This window comes from Fusarium pseudograminearum, chromosome 3 (genome assembly GCF_000303195.2).
Source record: "Fusarium pseudograminearum CS3096 chromosome 3, whole genome shotgun sequence".
Classification (NCBI taxonomy): Eukaryota; Fungi; Ascomycota; class Sordariomycetes; order Hypocreales; family Nectriaceae; genus Fusarium; species Fusarium pseudograminearum.
In genome coordinates this window covers 2,253,465-2,275,631 of record NC_031953.1, presented here as the reverse complement: position 1 = coordinate 2,275,631, position 22,167 = coordinate 2,253,465, and the positions used below count along the sequence as shown (strand labels likewise).

Sequence of the window (22,167 nt, the reverse complement as noted above, 5' to 3'; positions counted from 1 at the left end):
GGAATCTTTCTTCATGTTTCTATTCTATCGTGTAAATTATTTATACTAGCGTGCTTGTCAACACCAGTTCTCTGCGGCATTCTATGATGCATGCCGTCGTGGCCCTTGATCACTGTTTCCCACGCGATGTACACAGTATATGAGTGGCAGTTCAAGACTTTGCACTGGGAAACGCAAATGTCTTTAGCGTGGTGCGGTTGCTCTCCAGCACACAGACTCGAGCAGGCATATCACCCCTCACACTATTCCTGTCATTGACTTCTAGACGTAAAGGTCTGGTTATCGAGTTCTCAGGGAAAGAATATGTCGTGAAATCGTCAACTGATACACAATATGCTTCTCTGGGGTTGTCGGGATTGTAGTCGCTATATGAAAGCTTGTCTGGCTGGATAGGTACGCAAATTACTTGCGGCGCATTATCTAATATTCGCGATCAGCATTTTCAACTGGGGGCAAGACAATAACACAAACTTACCTTGATCGTTGCACATAATAACAAGCGTTTCATCGTTGAGAAACTTAAAGGCGATGGGAGTACGTGTGCCGAGGTCAATGCGACAACTCGCTGGAGATCTGTTGGAGCTAATACCGTTGACGATGTCGATTCCAATGCAGAAGATTTGAACTGCACTAGGTTAGCATCTTGCATCTTTCTAGGGGATAGGGCTAGGTTGGACTACCTTCATTCATGGTCTCCTTGGTCGCCAAAGCAGTCATAACACTCGTTTTCTAGTAGATCAGTTAGCAAGGGGTAGGTCAACACGAAAAAGGAAAATACCTGGTTCTTCGTTTTATTCATCCTCATATCCATGTGTGATATAGCACCACCGGTTGAAAGTCGGATTGGGTTTCCAAGTCGAACGCTGCGCTTTTTTGCCTCTGCAATACCACTGAACGTACGGTTTGCCTGACTTGTTACATATGAAACCAGGAATTCGACACGAGATAGAGCTTGCAAGCCGCCAGGCTGACCGTTCTCCCACTTCGCCAACTGTTGGTCAAGAACGCGAAGAAGGCTTGAGCCATTTTCTATGTGCTCGCAGGTCTGTTCGTATTCTTCGTTCCGCATCTCGTCGAAGAATATTTTGAGGGGGCTGTCAGTAAGATAATGCTCGATATAGGTAAGGACTTTTCCTACGTCCATGGTCGCCTCCTTCTCTGTGAGTTCCTCGCTCATGGAGCTAGAAGAAGCGAGCCGGTCGATCTGGAAGCGGAGCCAAGTAGAGAATGCGGTGAAGTTCTCCAGCTCATCCATAACGTTGATGAGAATTTTGTGTCCAACAAGCTGAAGGCACTGGACAATGTCCATCAACCCATTAATCTGGTTGAGTGTAAAACCAATATCGTCCCGAGTGTGATGGTATTGAGCTAGGCCTCGCAGCCTGCTCAAAATGATCGCACAGCGGTCTAGAGCCGGAAGATAGTTCTCATGGACCAAGTTTCGAAGACCCTCCAGCCCAGAGACTACTGCCTTGTCCCATCGTTTGTGTCCCTAGGTAGTTAGCCATCGATCAAGCTTATGTTTCGAAGCCATTTCCGCTTACTCGTTCTGCCAGACTCTCTACAAGCCACTCGCGTACAGGCTCGTAGGCGTGACCTGTCACAGCCAAGTGATATAAAGCTGAAACGACACTTCGAGGGCCAGTCTCAAGGCTTTCGATATCACCCTCAATGCTCCGCAGAAACCTTGTAGGGAGTTCCCGCGTATTTCGCCATTCGACCTGCATGTGAAGCTGTGATTGCTTCAGATACCTCAATAGCTTCTGGAGTGTAGTCAACTTGGAAGCGAGGAGAGAAAGATTGATAGGGGAAGAGTGTATGAAAGGCATGTCTATGGGCACCAAATGTACGCCTGTTGGCCCATCTGCTTTGTCTGCGAAAAGCAACGCATGAGTCGATACTTTCGGGTGTGAGGCATGGAGGACCAGCTGTGAGCTTATTGAAGGCGCAATCCTGGGGCACTCGAAATTTCCGATGATGAAGGAATCATAGATACTGATCTGTATCTGCCCATCGCTCGTCCCGACAATCATGACGCTGACCTGATCATACTCCTCCGGCTTTGGGGGTTGGAAGAGAAATTCTATACCAGTGCGTAATGTGAAAACTAACGCGTCTTCTCTATCCGGAATTGTCAGTATGTTGACCTTGCTCGCATTCATTAGGAACATACCCTGAGCCAGCACTACTGTTTGGGAGAGGGCTGATTTTGGGCAACGCCGTGTCGACCTCTAGGAATGTCAATTCGCGTGGGAGGTCTAACGGAAGGCTATTTCCATCAAGTGTCAAACCATCTCCCAAGCTGTTTCCTAGGGCTCGATTTACCACATTTGAACCGTTGTCGGTAATGCTGCTGCTTGCCCAACCAATATGTGTGATCTTGTTTCCGGGCGTATCTCCAACTTTGAGATGATGGGCAGCCTTGTTGTTTTCGAGTCCCATCAGCCGAACGAAGCCATCACTCCATCCAACAGCGAGGAACTGGCCTAGAGACGTCGTGTAAGTAGTATTTCTTGGACGTAGTGGCTTTTCTCACTAACCATCGGATCTCCAAGTTACTGCTTGGGCGTCCGGTGCTTTTTGGCCTGGTGGGCCAACTTGATGGATCTTGGAGACAACTTGTCCAGGAGGCCTATACACGAGGAGGTTCCTGTCTGCTGCATCCCAAGTTGCGGAGAGATCGAGGGTTGGACAGCTCACAGGGTAACCGTCGGGTGCCCTATCCTGAAGCTCTGTCACGCTGAAGAGCGAAAGCTGATTTTGCTGCGTCATAGTTTCCTCTACTGTTGACGCAGCGCACGGGTATCCTTTTAGACCGAGAGAAACATCCCCATACGTTACGAATTTTTGACTTTTGTAGTTGGCGAGCACGATACTGACTTGTAAGTTGTAGCGACCTACTATTATGTGGGAGACAGACCAAGACAAGGAATTAGTGACAGCACCGTGCGTCTTCAAAGTTTTCGCACCATGTACCACCACCAGATAGGCAGCTTCGGTCTCGAGAATAGAATAATAATGACATTCAAGTATAGGTAGTTTGAGCCTTTTTCCTCTTATTTTTATTACATTTCTGTTGCTGTCAACATTGATTTTTGTAATTTGAAGAATAGGCTCTTGATAATTTGACCAAAACACATAAACATCAATTGTCGTTGCGCCATTAGGTTCTAGACTGCCAAGACACTGCTACTCATGTCTATCCCCAGCTCTACTCAAATACATATATCCCTTTCCTTTTATGGAGTAAATTTGCCCAGAAGGCTGTTTCGAAACGGAAGAATTTTGAGATCCATCTACTCTACCAAGAAGTTGTCGGCATGAGACTTGACTTCTTTGGAGAATGTCACCTCCTCATCCTCCTCCAGAAGAGACGCGGTGTTGACCTTTGAAACGGTTAGCAAGATCGTAACAGGTGTCAGGAATAGGAACTTACGTCAACGTCAATGTATGGCGTGTTCTTGTTGAATCGGACAGTCATTGGGAAGAAATCATTCTCGTCGCCTGACTCTGCCTCGAATTCAAACGAGCCGTTGGAGTTCTCATCATCCACGTTACCGATGGACCACTCAATTGCGTCTCCAGAAACATCATAAGTAGCGTCATAGCTAGAAATTACAGGCTCGCTGCCTGCGTAAGGAATTACGACGCTGACATCGTTCAAAGCGACACCGCCTGTCAATTCGTATTCAACTGTGATGTTGTACTTGTCCGCATCTTTGTTAATCCAGACAGTGAATGTAATCGGGCATGCGCTGGGATCGTCGACCTTGGGAGAGGCTCTCCATCGCAGAACACCAACGGCGTTGTTAACTGGAAATCCACGAGAAGTGTTGCTCATCTGGATAACCTTGGAGCTGTTGAACAAATTGCGGTCAACATTAGGATGGGTGCGGAACTGGACTCCGTGAGACGCAACGGCTTGGAGACCAAGCTTGATCTTTGTCAGGCTGGGGTCCGAAATCCTGAGAACGAGGTCACCGCTAACAGCTAGTGAGTTGACAGCACCCTCTCGAGATAGCTTGGCCGAAATGGTTTCTGAGATGGCGACGTGGATGGCATCGCGGTCGAGGGTCGACGAGATACGAGGCTCTGGTGTTTCAGCTTGCTGTTGAGGTGCGGGTGTAACAAGAGGAGAATGGTCGATTTCGCTACCCATATCACCTCTGACCCGCTCGAACATATCGGTCGTCTTGGACTTCTTGCCCAATTGCATACCTTTGGCTTTGGGGGCCAGGGGCCTTGAAGACGTCAGTTGCTTGTAATCCAATAGAAAACGGACGATACTTACTTGCCGAAGGACTTGTTCTTCTCAGCCTCGTATGAGTCGTATGTGCTGGTATTCGATTGCGAAGGAGGGTTGTATGAGGGATAAGAAGGGCTTCTGGGCATGCCACCACTGCTGCCCATGCCACCGCCCATGCCGCCCATAGCACCAGCAGCAGGACGACCACTGCGAGCAGCGTCCTTGCGCTGCATCTCGAGCTGCTTTGCCTTTCGTTTTCGCTCCTCGGTGGCTTCCAATTCCTTGTTCTATGCACCTATGAGTATCCGGCTGTGAAGAGGGGTCCAAAGAGCCCAATGGAGCTCGCTTACTCTTGCAATAATCTCTTGGATGCGTTCCTCATGACTCTCCATGTCAAGGAATGTCTTGATTTGACTGATGGTAAGATTTTCGCGGTACCCAAGGGTCACGAGCTCATCAAAGGCGCTGAGCAGTTCGTAGGCATTCTTAACGATCTCGCGCTCATCGAGGCTCTTGCAGGTGCTAGAAACTACCTGTGCAAACAGGTGCAGGGAGTCGATATCCTGCAGAATGTTTGACTGGCGGTTGGTAATGAGGACCATGTAAAGCTCGTCGAGGGGTTGGTAGACGAATCGGACGTTGTCTTGTTCGACGATGGTGTGTTGTGTACCGCTATCGGCAAGTTTAGGGAACGAGGCAAGGAGAGCTTCTATACGCGATCGTGGCATCTCTCGGAACTGTCTCGAGAGGACAGCTTTCCCTCCACGGGTGCAAATCGAAGCCGCAAGGACAACCTAGGTAGCATGAGTATGTGATGTAAGCAGGAGTAATGTTTGTAGATATTGCGCACCATCTTGGCGGGCTACTTCAAGCAGTTTTTGTTGATTGCGATGTAGTTTGCAAGTTGAATGTTTGTCCCCTGGATGTTAGATAGGTAGAGCGGGCCAATTTGATGGTTGGGTCGGTGGGAGGTGCAGGAGTCTGAGAAGAGGTACGTACCTCCCCTCCAATTACAGGCCACCTGGAAGAAGCTGTTATGGAAGGGGGCCCGACGATAGAGAGCCAGCACCTAAGCTCCCAGGTACCTGTCTGCCAAGCGCTAGTCCTATCAAGGTAAGCGCCAGCCTCCCTGGCCTCTCACCTCCAGCTCAGGTTCAGCCTTTCTGGGGTCCACAGTCTGCTGAATCACCCACGACTTAGTACTGTAGGTCGACACTCCATGCTACTAAGGCATCTACTGTACTACAGTAGGTACCTACCTAGGTACTGCCGGAGGTTAGTGGCATCAAAGCTGGGTACCTACCTCAGTTTTGGCCCGCCTGCCAATTTCAACCTTTCACCTCGGCGCAATTCTGCTATTTCTTTCTTTCTACAGCGCAATCACAAGGCAACACACGACTCATCTAGAGAACGTCACGCGTTAACGTTCTTCTACCTCTCAAACACACATAATTTGACTCACCCGAATCAAATGTCGCATACCAGCTTAAATTGCATTTCCATTCAAGCTTGGCCTTTGACAGTTTGATACAATCCATTACCGCGTCTGCAGCCTGTACCAGAACTTGTGCCCTTGTAACAACCCTTTCTTTGTTTCCTTTCGCGGTACATCTCTCGCTGCACGTCGCGAAACCCTTTTTATCTTTTTGGCTTTCGTCTTTTATCCCGACCTGCCTGCCTAATTCGAAATATTTTGAGGCATCGAAACACCCGTCAGAAAACATGACGGAGATAGAAATGGATATCGATATGGCCAAGTCGGGCTTTGACGGCCAAAACGAAGACGATTTAATCGATTTTGACACCGAAATGGCCGACTCTAATCAGGACCAGCAGAAGCTGGATGGTAATCCCGAAGGTGTGGACAGAGAGATGGAAGAAGACGAGAATGTCGTGAACCACGACGCGTACGAGACGAACGGAATGATGGGCGAAGACGTCGAATTTGACCTTCAGGATGTCGATGATACAGCGCATACTTCAGAACCTGTGGATTATGAAGTGAGCGAAGCTCTTGAGCTTCAAACGCAAGAATCGGCTGTTATAACACAGTCGTCCAACGAGGACGAGCGAGAATACGATAGTAACACTGGAGATCTGAACGAAACCACCACCCAGAAAGATGATATTCTGGACGACCACGCATCGGCACATGAAATCGATTACGAGTTTGAAGATGACGTAGAACCAGACAAACCTCAACAAGATGTGACTACCGAACCGATCAATCAGTCAGCAGAATTTGTGGAAGAGCAGGCAACGGATCCTGTTGCTACAAGCCAGAAAACTGAGGAAGCTGGCGATAGTACCCCTGTATTTGAACAAGACGCAGCCGAGCAAGTCCTAGAGGAGAGACACGACCCCAGCAGCCATGGCGACGAAAATGAACCTCCAAGTCCACAGGAAACACTTGCCGAATATGAGAAGGCTGCACCCAAAAGTGTTGAAGCCGAGGACTTTGGTGCGGATGAGCATGCGCAAGTAAATACGCCTAAAGATAACCAAGAGTTCCATAAAGAGGAACATATAGCCAGCCACGAAGAGGTCACCACTTCAGGAAGAGAACAAGTTCACGAAACTATTGTCGAGGTCAGCGTTGCCAAAGATGACAGTTACGACGTGGGAGAAAATGAACACGATGGAGATGAAGCGATCGACCCGGAGCATGCAGAACTTTCAGCCTCTGATGAAGACTTGAACGGAAAGCCGAATGACGACTTCCCCGCTATCACGGTACAGTATAAGGGAGACGAGTTCCCCATGTTTTCTACCACTACCAATAGCTTTTTTGCCGACACATCAGTTTTAGATCAGCCCCTTGAGGAACTATTGGCTGGTCTCCGAACCGAACTGGAAAACGAGGTCGCCACGGATGACGATTTGGTACTCCAGGTTGACGAGCTCGGCCTCGAAATTTCAGAGGTGAGAGATAGCCGAAGTTCTCGCTGTGAACCTGCTAACGATCTGTCAGGCAACGCACGGCGAACTCATGTCAAATGTTACTTTTCGCCAAGTCCTGGAGATTTTTGATGTTCTTGTCAAGAATCAAGATCCTGACAGTTCACGGACCATGTATACTTATCTCTTTACTAAACCCAACGTAGAGAGACGTCTTGAATCTCTCATTGAGAGTGCTACAGCAGGCAAGGGGCTCGACGAAGTTATTCACCTCTTCGAGGCCCCTATGACGGTTGACACAAGCATGCTCGAAACAACTGCGACAATCGACGGCGTTCACGAGGAGCTGGACGAATTTGACAGCCCGATTGATGAAAAAGCTGGTGAAGTACAGAACGGCAACGATTTCCACAATGAGACAGAGGACGCAGAAGTCGACGATGAACATTCAGTGAACGAACATACGAACCTTGACGCTGATACTCTTGAGGTTCAAGAAATGGCCAGCCGTAAAGGTGATAGTCAAGACAACAACGAAGTTGCTACTGAAGCTCAAGTTGCAACGCCCGCTGGTGCTTCAACTACTGCCGAGACGCCACTAGAAATCATCGAAGAACCTGATGCGGCTGCTGAGAAAGCAGATGATGAACAAAACGGTAAAACAACCTCACCCTCCACCAATTTCCTTTGTTGCTACTACCCCAACTTCTGTCTCTGTAAACCTTGTGTCTCGAAGTATGTTGAAAAGCATAACCGAGAGGAAATGGAATACCGCCATTCTGTCAGGGGCAATGACGGACCCGTTCACAATCCACAGACCAACAGACTAGCCCTCAACTCCTTGCCCTACAAACATGCACACTCTGCATCCGACTTCAGCACAACCTTTTCTTACAATGAGACTGACGAATTTTGTCCAGCACGTGCTGAAAGTGATGTCGACCCATTTGCCAATTTCGAGCTGGATGACGATGCTGAGGTGAACGATGACGTGGCTCTTGAAGCCACTGAAGAGGTTGAAGAGACCGAAGAGGTTGAAGAGACTGAAGAAAACGGTTTCGGTGAACCTGAGGTCACCAGCGCCCAGACCAATGGCACGAGCACGACCACCACTTTGCAGGAAGAAGAGGAAGCAGCGTTTTTCAGCATCGACCTTGGCGAAGTTTCTACTGAAGCCGAAGCGACTGGCAAGGTTGACACTGAAGAGAACGGCTTGGACGAAATCGATTGGAGGGATGAGCCTGAGGCAGATGATCAAGAACCAACCACACCCTCTGCCGCTGGTAAGCGATCCCGCGGGGATGACGACGAAGCCGATGCGGAAGTTGAGCAAGGTACAATGCAATCCTTCCTCACATATTGACGTTGACTTACATTGTGTAGATGCCAAACGTCGTCGTCCTTGAAACCTTCCACCCTAAACTAACCACCATGATCCTCCAAATTTCGGTCAACGCTCTCCCATCGTAACTAAAAGCAATAGCGGCCGGTGATTTGGCGTACAACAAGGACTTGAGCCGTTGGCAGAAGGATCTTTTAGTCGAGGCCATTGTTCAGCTCCACTGTCGTAGCGACTTTTCTGGTGGTAAGAAAACGGCTGTTTCTAAGCAACTCGCCATGGGCCAACGAAGCCCATGTGAGTGTCTTCAACGTAGGTAAGTAACGCAATCGCGATGACTAACACAATAGGACGATGCGGCCCTGCCTACGGGGTCAAAGTCTTTTCCCGGCCATCGACGACATGGCCTTTGTCTGTTTTATTATTATTTCGTACTCGTCTACAGTGACGCAAGTGTCGATACCCCTTCCCCTTTCAACTTAATAGTTTAGAACGAACTGCGAGGCCTCAGTCGGTAAGAGACCTGGTGGATCAGTTCTGTATGATAAGGCTCGTGGGATGGAATGAGGCGTTTTGGGGTGTGAAACTCAAAGCTACGGATAGTGCTGCGAGTTGAAGCTTTACTCAGTACCTGTGCGGGGGCGGTTAAGATGAACAGCATTCGTGATGGGGATCTATGCTGAAGTCGGGGATAAGTCAAAGGCAAATTTTGATGTTAATATTGCCTTATTATAGAAAGCAATACGAGCTTACTAGCATCCGCAGCAGGTTGCGTTTGTTGAGTGAAACTGTTAGTTCAGGGTCTCGTGGGTCTTATGGCTGTCTCGATTCATGGAGAGCATCTGGCCGATTTTGACACGAGCGCATCGCATTGTTGCTGGTCAATTTATCTGCTTCGTATTGTTTGTTGTAGATACGAACGCAGGTGGCTGGTTGGCCCTACAGTTGAGGTGTGCTGTGTTGTGATGCAGTCGAACTTTATGGATCAGAAACAGTAATGGCTTGAAACAAATCATCCGTCAAGCATTGACTATCTAGATAAAATCACCGTCTTCAGCAAGACCAAACCCTCCCGGCATTAAAGGACGTCATGGATCACCGTTTGAAGGTATCGGGTACATTAGGGGTTGATTAAGTTTGTGCGCTAAGCCCGTCGATCAGGAACAAGGCTTTTTTGCCCTTCAAATGGCAAGACATATTTACGGTGTAATAGTATCATATACCAAAGCAGTCAATTCTGTTTTACTGTTTTTAAAAGTATTGCGGAGGGCAGTCCTGAGCAAGCAAGCATGGATTTGTTTTAAGCTACAGACAGGTGAGGCTTAGACATGGAAAATTTAATGTGGCGCGCGGGAGGCGTTGTAGGGGATGTTCTCGACCTTGCCCGTATTCCGGACTGGCCTATCCATACACAGGCAGCGGAGCTGAGCGAGGCACTACTGAATTGCGGATGCTAAAAAAAAGTACCCCGTTCCCGAAATTCACTGATTTATCGATGCAGTGCGGGTTGCTGACGTGGACACGAGGACTCCATGATTCAGGCGGGACAAAATGGGACTGCGAGGAGACAAGGAAAGCTAGAAAGGTTCCAGGGGTTTATCACAACCTACATCTAGGCGAGTATGCCTGAGTGGCAGAAAAGGTCGATTACAAGCAAGCTAAGGGGGGAGAAGTTACATTTGTATCCGTAGATATGTACATACCTTGGTAAGAAGATATTGAACCCCTTGAATCAATCAATAAGCGAGCGCTAATAGTAAGATGGAGTTGGGGAATCGAGATAGAGATAGAGAAAGATCCACGTTGAGGTAACAAAGATCATCTATCTAATTGAGCTCGGTTGTTCATTGATGGTATGATATGAATTAGGAGGTCCATGTATACTGCATGTATAGTAGCAGTTGTGCGTGATGTGACGAATTAGCTCAGGGGCGGACAAATACCACTTTCTTTGATCGTCCTCTGGCCAAGCCCCGGCCCTAGAAATTGAATTCCTACTCCGTATCTGTCTACCTACGTCCATCCATACAGGCCAGCCAGCACAGGTGCATATCATGAGGGCAACCTGAGACTTCATCTCATCGTAAAGTAGGTAAGCGGGTTCAATTTCACAGACAGTCAGTCAATTAGCAATTGCTGCGTTTTGACACCTGGGTCTGTGCCAGGTTTCGTAACTCTACCGTTTTATCAACGGACTGTTTTATCAGTAGTCTATCTTCCAATAATAAATGGATCGTGGAATGAAGTGTCGTCAGATGCGGCGGGGGGAGGAAATGGAAGAGAGCAAACGTAAGCGCTGGAATTATACGGGCCACCCAGTACTTCAGGGCTTTTTCGACTCCATCTTTATAGTGTTTTCTGGGAAGGCACTGTAACGCCAGGGACAAGGACCTGACGCCAGGGGGGAGGCCCTATGGGTCCGTTGGCGCCCTCTTTTGAAACCTCTTGAACTCGGACTGCTTGAGGTTGGGCTGGGTACTTGGTCCCACACCCGTTGTTTCACTGAAACTCATGTACTTGCCTTCTCCACTCCTGGCTTTGTTCAAGCCTCCCGTCGCCTGTAGTTTTAGTACTCAACCCCCCTGTCTGGTCTCGTCAGGTCTGATCTGGCCTCCCCAAACTTTGTCTCTCCCACACAAGTCAGACCTAACCTAACCTAAGCTGCTGCGCTGCACCATCTCACTCGTCTCATACGCACTGCAGTAGCCTCTCCATTTTTGCAATCCAGCCAAGCTGTCCCTTTTTACCCTACTAACCCCCCTGCCTATCTACGAATATCGTCTCGTCTTGTCGCGCCTTACGAGCCTTTCACCTCCTGCTTGCTTGGTTTGACAAGACACGACCTTGTCTACTCTCGACACTCACGAATTCGACAACTGCTCAACGACACGAATATACTTTCGACCGATCCTTTTTCCGTCATTGCGAATTGCCTGCTTGCGAGTTGCATACGTCGGTACCCCCTCCATAGCCGAGTCTCTGCAACCGTCCACGCCAACATCGACGAGACATATCGCTTGACGACAAGTTAACAGCAGCTCTTTGATGTGTTTGCGATAAGACTCGATCCCGTACTTTGCATCAACTCAGTCGCTTCAACACTCGTTATTGCTACGCGGCTTTTCTCGCCCGGTGCGAGCCTACGCCAACTGTCAACGATCCTTGAGCCTCGACTCGACTAGACTCGACACTCTCTAGACGCATTTCGCCTGAACATTGTCTCGACTTGAACAGTTGCTTTCAGCGCAGTGGGATTCCATATAGATAGTCGACTTCGTGCGCATCGTCGCTGTTGTGCGCTCTCTTAGACATCATGATTGAAGACAAGTATGTCGCGTACCACTTGGTGTGGTCCTACTCCTGAAAGGCCACTTTGATCGGTCCTTTGTCGCAACCCGATCCTCCGACTCGCCCACTATAGCAGAGCTGACATGATTTCTAGGTATATTGGTCTGGCTCTTGCCATGACATCGGCCCTCGCCATTGGTATGTTTCATTCTTGAGTATGATCGAATGCGCCATGCTAATAATATTTCAGGAACAAGTTTTGTTATCACAAAAAAGGTTCGTTGAGCATATGATATCCACGAGTTACAAGCCTGAATACCCCGGCGCTTTGTTACAACCTGCCATTTAGTAATGTACACAGGACTAACCAATTACCAGGGATTGATCCAAGCAGAAGAGAGACATGGCTTTGAAGGCGACGGGTTTGTGTATCTCAAAAATCCCCTGTGGTGGGCCGGTATCGCGACTCGTAAGTACCATACCGTGAGTTTCTCTTTTCGAGGGCTGTGCTAATGCCTAATAATAGTTGCTCTCGGAGAAATTTGCAACTTTGCCGCATACGCTTTCGCCCCTGCTATCCTCGTTACTCCCCTAGGAGCTCTCAGTGTGCTCATCGGTGCCGTTCTTGGCTCCTATTTCCTCAAAGAAGAACTTGGCACACTGGGCAAGCTCGGCAGTGCTATATGCCTAATTGGTGCCGTTATCATTGTGCTTCACGCGCCTCCAGATGAGGAGATTGAGACTGTCGACGAGATTCTGCATTTGGCCATCCAGCCAGGTTTGTGACCGGAGGAGACAAGGATCATCAAGAGAGGTCGTTTCTAACTGGTATCAGGTTTCCTTCTCTACGCCTTCGCCGTCGTTGGGTTCGCCGTCTTTATGATCTACAGAATTGCGCCCAGATATGGCAAGAAGAACGCTCTCATTTACCTTTCCATTTGTTCTACCGTTGGATCCATTTCTGTCATGTCTGTCAAGGCTTTTGGTATTGCGCTAAAGCTCACCTTTGCTGGCCACAACCAGTTCAGCCATCCTTCGACTTATGTTTTCATGATCTTGACAGCGGTCTGCATTCTGACACAGATGAATTACTTCAACAAAGCTCTTGCTAACTTCCCTACGAACATGTAAGTAGTCGACCAAAGGGTGCATGAAGAGCTCTGCTAATGGCTGTTCCAGCGTTAACCCTCTGTACTACGTGACCTTTACGACAGCGACCCTTTGCGCTTCTTTCATTCTTTTTACCGGCTTCAACACAAACGATCCTGTCAATACTCTCTCATTGCTCTGCGGATTCTTGGTCACCTTCACTGGTGTCTATCTCCTGAACCTGTCGAGAGGTGACCCCCATGGTCAGAGACTGAGCGCAGGCCGAGGAGGAAGCGACGCTACCGGCACCGATATGGTATCTGGTCTGCAAACTCGTCTGAGCATGCAAGCCAGGAGAAGCGGCGATCCTTCCCGACACAGCATCAGCAGCCAGCGTGGAGATCGTGAGGGCTTGATCCGGGCATACGATGAGGAGGAGGCTGCTGGCTTCGCTCTGACCGACCTGGCTGATGATAGCGACGACAGCGACGACGACCTGCGACGCACTAATGGCAACGGCAACGGCAACGGCAAGGCAACTTACGACAACAGCATCGAACTCGACAATCGCCACAAATCAGGCGACCGATGATAATGTTCCGCAACGCATCGCGTAACAAAATAGCGAAGCAATGAACTTCTGGACAACTTGTCTAGAGAGCTTCGCAACAATATTCTGCATGTTTCAGCATCTTAAACAAGCATTGTACATTTTCAAGCCATTTGACCGAGCATTTCTCCTCGGAGTAAGGGCAGCATTCATGGATGGTACATTACGCAACGGCATGCTCTAATGTTGGGTGTCAACTGTGGTTTTCCAATGCACAACGGGGTCGGGACTCGGAACCAAACGAGATGTATTGTTTGCTATTACTGGAGTACTACGGGCACATGGTCTTGGACGGCGTTGGCGGATTTTGTATTGGGGCCAACAGGCAAATTCTCGTTGTACGATAACTGGCGGGCGTAAGCGACGGGAGACAATGATCACACACATGGGGTTTCGGATCAAAGAAGACTTTTATACTGGACAGCGATGGAAAGGTGACTAACGCGGGCGTTGCCGCCGAAGTTTCGAGGGTCATGAACGGTTCGGATGTTGTAGATCTGTTATCCAAGTCGCAGGGCTTTTTTTCTAGGGTTGAGAATGCCCAAGTTTGAATTTATAACAAGAGATGGGAAAAGGCCAGAGGCTACCTATTTATCATAGACAGGACTTACTTATTACGACATGATACATAACACATGGCAGAATTGAGTTGCAGCCGTGACAGAGTGGGAGATACGGGTATCGGCTGCAATTCTAATATTAGTGTTGAGCAATAATCAATCCCCTTTGTCTTTATATCTTGTCGTCACGAGGTTTTAACTCAAAGTGCCTCAGTCACATATTGGCCATAGGACCAATTATTTCTGGTGCACACAACACGACAATCACAGAAGCATAGTTACGAAGTAAAGACAGACCCGCAAGATACTGGAGTCGAGGGATTGGTAGACAGAAGACACGGCCATATGACGTGTCGTCGTAATCTTTGGGTCTCATTTTTTCTCTTTTATGCTTTGCCTACCATTACAAGCAAGAATGAAACCTTCCGTGCCCTTAGCAGATGCAAATGAACAATTGACGCCTGAGTAGACCTCCGTCCCTCATCCCACGGGTCTCCCATCTTCCTTCGTAAGGTTTTGGTGGCCTTTCCGAGCCTGGTGATTTAAGCATCCTATTGCTCAACAGCCTGGACCTCCTCACCACCCTCCTCCTCAGCAACGCGGGCATCCTGGGCAGCCTGAGCAGCCTGGGCGGCCTTAGCGCCGTAGTCTTGGCTGACGGGCTGGAGAACAGCCTGCTCCTCCTTGGGCTCGATGATGGTGACAGCGTCAGGGAGAGTCTTCTGGGGACCAGCCTTGCCCTCGGGGTCGGAGCCGCGCATGATCTTGACCTTGATACCCAAGACACCCTGTCGGAGAAGGACGTGGCGGGTGGCGTGGTCAATGAAGTCCTTGGCGGGCTGACCAGAGTGAATCATGAAGCCGTCGGTGAACTTCATGGACTTGGCACGGGCAGCACGGAGCTTACCAGAGACAACAACCTCGCAACCCTTGGCACCGGACTCCATGATGAAACGGAGGACACCATAGCAGGCACGTCGAACGGCGAGACCGTTGAGAAGCTTGTATCGGAGGGACTCGCACTGAGCGACAGCGGAGAGACCACGGTTCTGGACCTTGGCGGCGTAGAGGGAGACGGAGTTCTCGGGGAACTTGAATCGCTTCTGGATGAGCGAGGTGAGCTCACGAATGCGGCGGCCCTGCTCGCCGAGAACCTCCTGGGTGTGGGTGGCTCGGATGATGATGTCGGTAACGGTGGGGGTGACGCGGACCTCGACGCCGGAGTAACCCTCCTCAGCGAGCTCGCGCTGGAAGAACTCGTTGAGCTCGGCGTAGAAGACACCGTCAGCGACGAACTTTCTCCTCTTGGAGCTGTGAGAGAGGAATTGTTAGTGAATGCTCAATTATTCTGCTTGTTCTTGGATTTCCGTGGTGATTCTTTGGCGGGGTGGCGACGATAATGCAATAATGGCTTCGCTTCTTCGAACGAGAGGACAGGCACAGACAGTAACTCACATCTGAGATCCGGGGTGAGCCATCTTGAAAAAAAAGGACTTGTGTTGTCGGGACTGGACGTGACTACAGGTGTCTTGTCTTGGAGTCTGTTGGCGAGCTGAGGGTTAACGGGCTGAAGAGAAAGATTCGCGATCCTGGGTGGATTTCGAGCCTCACTGACACTCACAAATGGCCGCTCAATTTTTTGGTGTGTGGTTGAGCCCTAAAACTGGCAAGCGGGTGCACACTGGCTCTTTCCCAATTGCGGGGCTAGGTTCCAGGTCTCCATGGTACGCTCACTCCACAATGAGGTACATTCTCATGATGCTCCGGCTGTCGGAGAAACTGTTTTGGCGAACTTGGAGAAAGATGGACGTCCGGGCCAGAATGGGGAAAGCGCTTGGGCCATGCCTCTGACGTCGGGTCTATAGCATTTACGTTGCCTTGCCCTTCCTGGACGTAGGTGGGCATCTGCTTCTGTGGCTCGTGATGATGGACGAGCCGTAGGCGTCTCAGGCTCTTAGAATAAACTTGAACCTTCACTCAAGGTCGAGCAACCTGGCTCATTTCGTTGTTTGAGCTTTAGTGTTGTTATTAGAAATGTTAGAGACTACCTATCCTATAATACTCTAATTTCTGCTCGCCTGACTGCAATCACCTACTTCATCGTCTTCCGGCAGCCCCGCGATATCGAACTACCTACCTCCGCATCACCGCCTCCAGAGCTTCCGACGAATCATTTCAACGTCGACACTTAAGCGATCACAAACAGAAAACAGCATTACACTTGGTATATCATCTTGATCTTGTAACAACTTCTATTCAAGAAACGAGGAGTCGGCGAAACTGTGGTGCATATCACCCCACGGTTTGCCAAAATGGAGGCCCGAAAGGTATGTGAAATCGTTTAGTTACAGTCGCCTCGCCCATATGCTCGACCTTTACTTCATTGTTTACCACTATTTCCCCACGTTTCTAACGTGACTTAGATTGTCGAGAGTGTTCAGGGTATCTACGGCGGCCAGACTACCCATGGCACTTTGCGACTGACCGACTTCCATTTGGTGTTCTGCGCACCCGTTGATCAGTCCGGAAATCCGCCAGATCCTTCGCAGAAACCAAAAGTTCGAGAAAGATGGATTCCGTTCCCGATGCTATGCCACTGCGTATTCCGACCAGTCCCGCCTGGGTCACGTCAAGCTCCGTCGATTCGATTACGATGCCGTGACTTCACGTTCGTTACGTTCAACTTCACTGACAGTGAAATCGCCCGCGACGCATTCGATTTCATCAAATCTCGGACCTGCAAGCTTGGAACAGTCGAAAAGCTTTACGCATTCAATCACAAGCCGCTGAAGCACGAGCGAGAAGTTGGAGGCTGGTCATTCTACGATCCAAAAGCAGAATTTAGGCGACAGGGAATTAGTGAGAAGCTGCCTGACAGAGGCTGGAGGATCACGCACATTAATAAGGACTACACCTTTTGCGACACATATCCTGCATTCTTGGTCGTTCCAACCAAAATTTCAGACAACGTTCTTAAATATGCAAAGGATTTCCGCTCGAGAAACCGTGTCCCAGCGCTGTCGTACATTCATCCTATCAACAACTGCACCATCACTCGAAGCTCCCAACCTCTCTCTGGAATAACACGAAAAACGAATGTACAAGACGAAAAACTAGTAGCAGCATCTTTCAACGCTCTCTTTCCGCCTGGGTCCGAAGACACCACTCCCTTGTCGAGTCAAGCCGACGTGTCTCTTGTGAGCTCAACAACAGAGCCAGAACTCTCCGAGACAGAACGGTACGAAGATGAACTGATTTCCAAATCTTCTGCAGTGTACGATGCCTCTGGTAAGCGTCAGGTATATGGTGCCCAGCAGAGTAATTTGATTGTGGACGCGCGTCCAACTATAAACGCCATGGTGAATCAAGTTCAGGGGATGGGCTCGGAAAATATGGACAAGTACAAGTTTGCGCGAAAGATATTCCTTAGTATTGAGAATATTCACGTCATGCGAAGCTCTCTCAACAAGGTCGTCGACGCTCTCAAAGACGCTGATATTTCGCCTCTGCCACCAAACCGAGAGCTGCTCCACCAAAGCGGTTGGCTACGACATATTCACAATGTTCTGGATGGATCGGCCATTATTGCTAGGCAGATTGGCATCAACCACTCCCACGTTCTCATACACTGTTCTGATGGATGGGATCGCACAAGTCAGCTCAGTGCATTGGCTCAAATTATGCTGGACCCTTACTACCGTACCATAGATGGATTCATTGTTCTCATTGAGAAGGATTGGCTCTCTTTTGGGCACATGTTCAGACTACGTTCTGGGCATCTGAACCACGAAGACTGGTTTAATGTGCAAAAGGATGCTTTTGCAGGTTCAAAAGTGCAGCCCGGAGAGAACGATGGCCGAAACGATGCTTTCCAGAATGTTCTGAGTGGCGCAAAGCGCTTCTTCAATCAAAACAAAGACGATCCAGACCTAGCTACAGTTGTCGAAACAGCCCCCGGAAAGGTTGTTGACGACGAGGCAACATCTCCGAAAATGATCAGCCCTGTTTTCCACCAGTTTCTCGACTGCACTTATCAGCTTCTGCGCCAAAACAACAATCGTTTTCAATTCAACGAAAGGTTTCTGCGCCGTCTTCTATATCACTTGTATTCTTGCCAATACGGTACTTTCCTTTTCAACTCCGAGAAGCAAAGAATGGACGCCAGAGCTACAGAGCGCACGTCATCAGTTTGGGACTACTTCCTCTGTCGACGGGCCGAATTTACAAACCCGGATTTCGATGCCAGTATCGACGACCATGTAAAGGGGCAGGAGCGAATTCTTCTACCGCGGCTTAAAGAGATTAGATGGTGGCACCAGGCATTTGGAAGGACTGAGGATGAGATGAATGGCGGTCTCAATGCTGCAGCGGCAGCCGAGTCAGATCGCCAAACCGCCATATCGAATCTTCAGTATCCCAGTGTCATCCAAGCCGATGCTGATCCTAGATCGTCAACCTCAAGTTCCAAATCAGGACCTCCATCAGTTCTCGCTGGAGTTGAGACAGCACACGAGACACTGACGCCAGAGACACGGCATGCGCCGATCGAACGAAGCGCATCTGCTGAGCCTAACGGCACCACGTTTGCCGCTATCCGGGATGGCATCGCAGGCCTCAACCTAGGCAAAGGGATGCTTGGGCAACTTACTAGCACTGGCGAGTCTGCCTCGTCTTCAAATCCTGCTCCTGCACCCACCCGTAGCGATCAGGAGCTAAGTGAGATGGCATAGGAGGTCATGTTTTCCGAGTCAGATCCTGGCCCATACTTGATTGTCGAAACCCATGATTCTGTGCGGCATTGCTGTTCCTGGTCACATACACTGGCAGCCCCACCGCTTTTGACCACAGACTTCGCCATGTCTTCAGGTTGGGTCAGTATTCACAGTGTTCCCAGCGATTTAAGTGAAGAATGGCAGCATGTTAGACGATGTGGCTATGAGCTTCTAGAGTCTTGCCCTCATATCACCCCCGACGCTCTCTTGCAACCAAAAGTGAAGTCAGGGACGCCTCGCCACTCTCTAAGCACGGAGCATCCAGACCCTTTCATGAGCCTTGAGAAATTGCTTACAGGAATGGAAAGGAAGCGGAGGAAGGCGATAACCGAGCAGTAACCAAGTCGTCTAGAACTTGTAATTTGATCGTCTGAAGAGCGATTACCGTTGGCTCGCACGGGCGGATTATCAGTAGAAACATCTTGAGCTAGGCTTTGGCGTTGAACTTGGGTGGCGAATGCATTCTGAACTTGCGCGATTCATGTGCATGTACAGAGAGGTCTTAGACGACAATAGATTTTCTTATGGCACTTTATATAGCATGGCACATCAAAGCTGTCTGTTAGACTAAACAAAAGTCCAAAACTTGGCTCTGTATCTTCATCATTTTTTGTTTTTATCTATCTCGTAGCGTCATTCCGGCGATTGAAACGTGTCTATCTTGCTTGACCTTGAATCATATCCACATGATCTCTATCACTCATGTGCTGTGCGTTGTCTTTCTTCGTCTCTTACCCTCACGGTCTACCATTTTTTAGTTTTCTTCTTACCATGTTACAGGAAAACCTCAAGGTTAATCTCGAGAGTGCTAACAGGGTATCTGCGGAGATGTCAGTTAATATCGTCCAAATAGCAATGCCGCAATTACTTACTTCAAATCAAACTTCTCCAACACGCTAGGGTGCAGAATGCCAAACTCGCCCACGCGTCTCTCCTTCCCACCGAGACGGAGGTACACAGAGGCAGCGTGACCAGCGAAGAATGTAGCATCATCGAGCTCCTCGATCCAGTAGCCATCGGGCTTGCTGGGGTTCTCCTTAACCTCGAAATCGATGCTCTTACCGGACAGGCCTTCCTCATGGGTAAGGAAAGATGTGCGAAGCATGAGCAGAATACGGTCGAGAAGGCCATGGACTACCTCAAACCCACTGGTTCGGCCGTACCAGGCAGCAGCAAAATGTCGCTCGTTGCGAGCCTTGCGCTCTTGGGTCTCGTCCTTGAAAACAACATCCGAGACCTCGAAGATCTTCATAGGGACACTATGGCCCTTGTTCTCGCGGATGGTCTTGAGAAGACCAGGGAGAAGGCTTGATCGTACGACTTGATACTCGGCAGTCTTGGGGTTGGCCAGGCGCACGACGGTGTTGCCATCATCTTTACGGTTGAGCCAAGCAAAGTTCTCGTCGTGACTGCAGAGAATCAAAGGCATGACCTCACTCCAGCCAGCAACAGCAGTCTCGATTCGAATAATGTCGCTGAGCTTGTTGACAGGTAGAGGCGCACCAACGGTAGCACTTCGTGAGGGCGCAGTACGAGGCAGGTTGTTGTAGCCATAGCACACAGCAAGATCCTCCATAACATCGCATTGGTGGAGAACATCGGCACGGGTTGGGGGGATAGCAACCTCGAGAATGTTTGCGTCTTTTGATGAGGGGGTAGAAGTGTATGACATCTTGGAGAGGAGCTTGCACAAGCTCTCTGGGGACTCGTTAAGGCCGGTGCAGCTGTTGAGGTAATCAATCTCAACCTCAGCAACTCTGGGCTTCAGGTTAGGAGTGACACGGGTCTGGTTGTTGTGGTCAGAGTTGATCTGGACAGGCTCAACGGTGAAAGGCTCGGCGCAATACATGGAGAACATAGTGACCATGATATCAGTGACGATATCGAGCTTGGTAAGATCAGTGGCTGTGATCTCAATGAACACATTTGTGGTGTCAAGTGTGATCTTGGAATGGTCGCCGTTGATGATAGGGGGGAGAGAGCAGACGACACGGTTTGAGTCGTAAATGGCAGGGTAGACAGGAGAGTCGCGGATGATGTGGAGGAAACGACCCAGGTGCTTGTCGTTCTCATAGAAGCTCATCAGCTCAGCAGAATCCATCTCCTTGGTCTGGTTCAAGGGGGTAAACTTGATGTCCTTGGGAGGCAGAGCCTCGTAGGTGAAAGGACCCTTAATAGTATCGTAATCATGGGTACCAATGGAAACGAGTGTTCGGTTTCGGGCCAGGTTCTGGTGAAGCTTATCTTGTAGAGCGATGAAAGACTCGTATCTGCTCTTGTCGAATTTGATGTTGCGCAGGATGGCACCAGAGACGTATGGTCGGATCTGTTCGGCTTCAGGCTTGACAGTGATTGACTCTAGCTTGCCGCTAGAGGGCTCGACAAGGCGGTATTTGGGGGGCTCAGTCTTGCCGCGGAAGACGTTGAGGTTGGAGACAATACCCTCGAAGCAGAGCATGTCATATCGGTTGGCGGGAATCTCAATCTTGAGCTGGGGAGGCTCCTGCTCGCCGTTCACAATGGGACGCTCATCGTTTTCCGTATCCTCGTCCAGCTCAATACCGAACTCGAAGCAGAGGTCCTCGAATTCCTCGGTCGTGAATCTATTTCAGGCGCAATAAATTATGTTAGTAAACGCATATCGGGACTTGGTCGCGAAGTCGGAGACTTGATGGTGGGGGTTAACAAGGAGGGGCATTCGTTCGCACTTTTGACCGAGGGCTTCGTAAAGCTTGTACTTGTCGACGGAGATGGTAGGCATGATGAAGCGTAGCCTCGAGCCTAGCTTGTTGTATAATCCTTTTCCTTAGGAATTAGAAGACAGAGGTGAGGTTTCCGTCGGGCGTTGGACGTGGACAGCACTGAGTCACAGGAAATTTTGGGGATGCCGTTGTTACAGGCAGAGGAAGTGGGATGTGATACTAGGGTACTCTGGAGAGCGCAGCGCCGTAGTACGGTGAGGTGGTACCCCGCTACCGGGCTCGTTTGGCGGGGTGTCCGATGTAGCGGATCATCGATACTCCTCTGCCGAACGCAGACAACCCGATGGTAGGGCAGCTACAATTACAGTACTACCACATCATGTAGGCGGTAGGAAAAGTTGTAAAACGGCTCCAAGTCAACGGGAAACCGCTGGATTGCTTAATTTGAACAGGACGATATGGATAGACCTTATTAAGGCAGACGGTAGGCAGTTTGTAAAGATTGAACCAGACATGACATTTGCAACATAACCCCGTATAGGATAATATGTCATTTACTCAAGCGAATTATACCTATCATCAAAGAATTAATCTGTCAATAACTACCTACTACCTAAATCCTGCCTGTTCTCAGTTGGGAATGGCGGGGTTCAGAGCTTGAGA

The 22,167-nt window shown here is 49.4% G+C and overlaps 7 protein-coding genes across 7 annotated transcripts; 3 read left to right on the top strand and 4 right to left on the bottom strand.

The window, feature by feature from the left end:
• Positions 1–151: 151 nt before the first annotated feature.
• FPSE_03570 (uncharacterized protein) lies at positions 152–2,772 on the bottom strand (the record flags this gene model as incomplete). Its single annotated transcript, XM_009256689.1, has 7 exons — positions 152–420; positions 476–625; positions 681–729; positions 779–1,492; positions 1,545–2,121; positions 2,174–2,486; positions 2,541–2,772. The coding sequence occupies 7 exons, from the start codon at positions 2,770–2,772 to the stop codon at positions 152–154; spliced, it is 2,304 nt and encodes a 767-aa protein (XP_009254964.1).
• A 524-nt stretch (positions 2,773–3,296) lies between these two features.
• Positions 3,297–5,099, bottom strand: FPSE_03571 (uncharacterized protein; the record flags this gene model as incomplete). The annotated part of the gene is made up of 5 exons (XM_009256690.1): positions 3,297–3,386; positions 3,437–4,241; positions 4,292–4,533; positions 4,597–5,040; positions 5,097–5,099. The coding sequence occupies 5 exons, from the start codon at positions 5,097–5,099 to the stop codon at positions 3,297–3,299; spliced, it is 1,584 nt and encodes a 527-aa protein (XP_009254965.1).
• Positions 5,100–5,968: 869 nt separating this feature from the next.
• Positions 5,969–8,550, top strand: FPSE_03572 (uncharacterized protein; the record flags this gene model as incomplete). The annotated part of the gene is made up of 3 exons (XM_009256691.1): positions 5,969–7,168; positions 7,218–8,478; positions 8,528–8,550. 3 exons carry the CDS (start codon positions 5,969–5,971, stop codon positions 8,548–8,550), a joined length of 2,484 nt encoding a protein of 827 aa, XP_009254966.1.
• Positions 8,551–11,796: 3,246 nt separating this feature from the next.
• Positions 11,797–13,452, top strand: FPSE_03573 (uncharacterized protein; the record flags this gene model as incomplete). Its single annotated transcript, XM_009256692.1, has 7 exons — positions 11,797–11,810; positions 11,926–11,969; positions 12,022–12,047; positions 12,150–12,240; positions 12,298–12,549; positions 12,607–12,898; positions 12,951–13,452. The coding sequence occupies 7 exons, from the start codon at positions 11,797–11,799 to the stop codon at positions 13,450–13,452; spliced, it is 1,221 nt and encodes a 406-aa protein (XP_009254967.1).
• Positions 13,453–14,581: 1,129 nt separating this feature from the next.
• FPSE_03574 (uncharacterized protein) lies at positions 14,582–15,508 on the bottom strand (the record flags this gene model as incomplete). Its single annotated transcript, XM_009256693.1, has 2 exons — positions 14,582–15,341; positions 15,486–15,508. The coding sequence occupies 2 exons, from the start codon at positions 15,506–15,508 to the stop codon at positions 14,582–14,584; spliced, it is 783 nt and encodes a 260-aa protein (XP_009254968.1).
• An 834-nt stretch (positions 15,509–16,342) lies between these two features.
• FPSE_03575 (uncharacterized protein) lies at positions 16,343–18,760 on the top strand (the record flags this gene model as incomplete). Its single annotated transcript, XM_009256694.1, has 2 exons — positions 16,343–16,357; positions 16,454–18,760. 2 exons carry the CDS (start codon positions 16,343–16,345, stop codon positions 18,758–18,760), a joined length of 2,322 nt encoding a protein of 773 aa, XP_009254969.1.
• Positions 18,761–19,576: 816 nt separating this feature from the next.
• FPSE_03576 (uncharacterized protein) lies at positions 19,577–21,563 on the bottom strand (the record flags this gene model as incomplete). The annotated part of the gene is made up of 3 exons (XM_009256695.1): positions 19,577–19,622; positions 19,675–21,405; positions 21,511–21,563. 3 exons carry the CDS (start codon positions 21,561–21,563, stop codon positions 19,577–19,579), a joined length of 1,830 nt encoding a protein of 609 aa, XP_009254970.1.
• Positions 21,564–22,167: the final 604 nt, after the last annotated feature.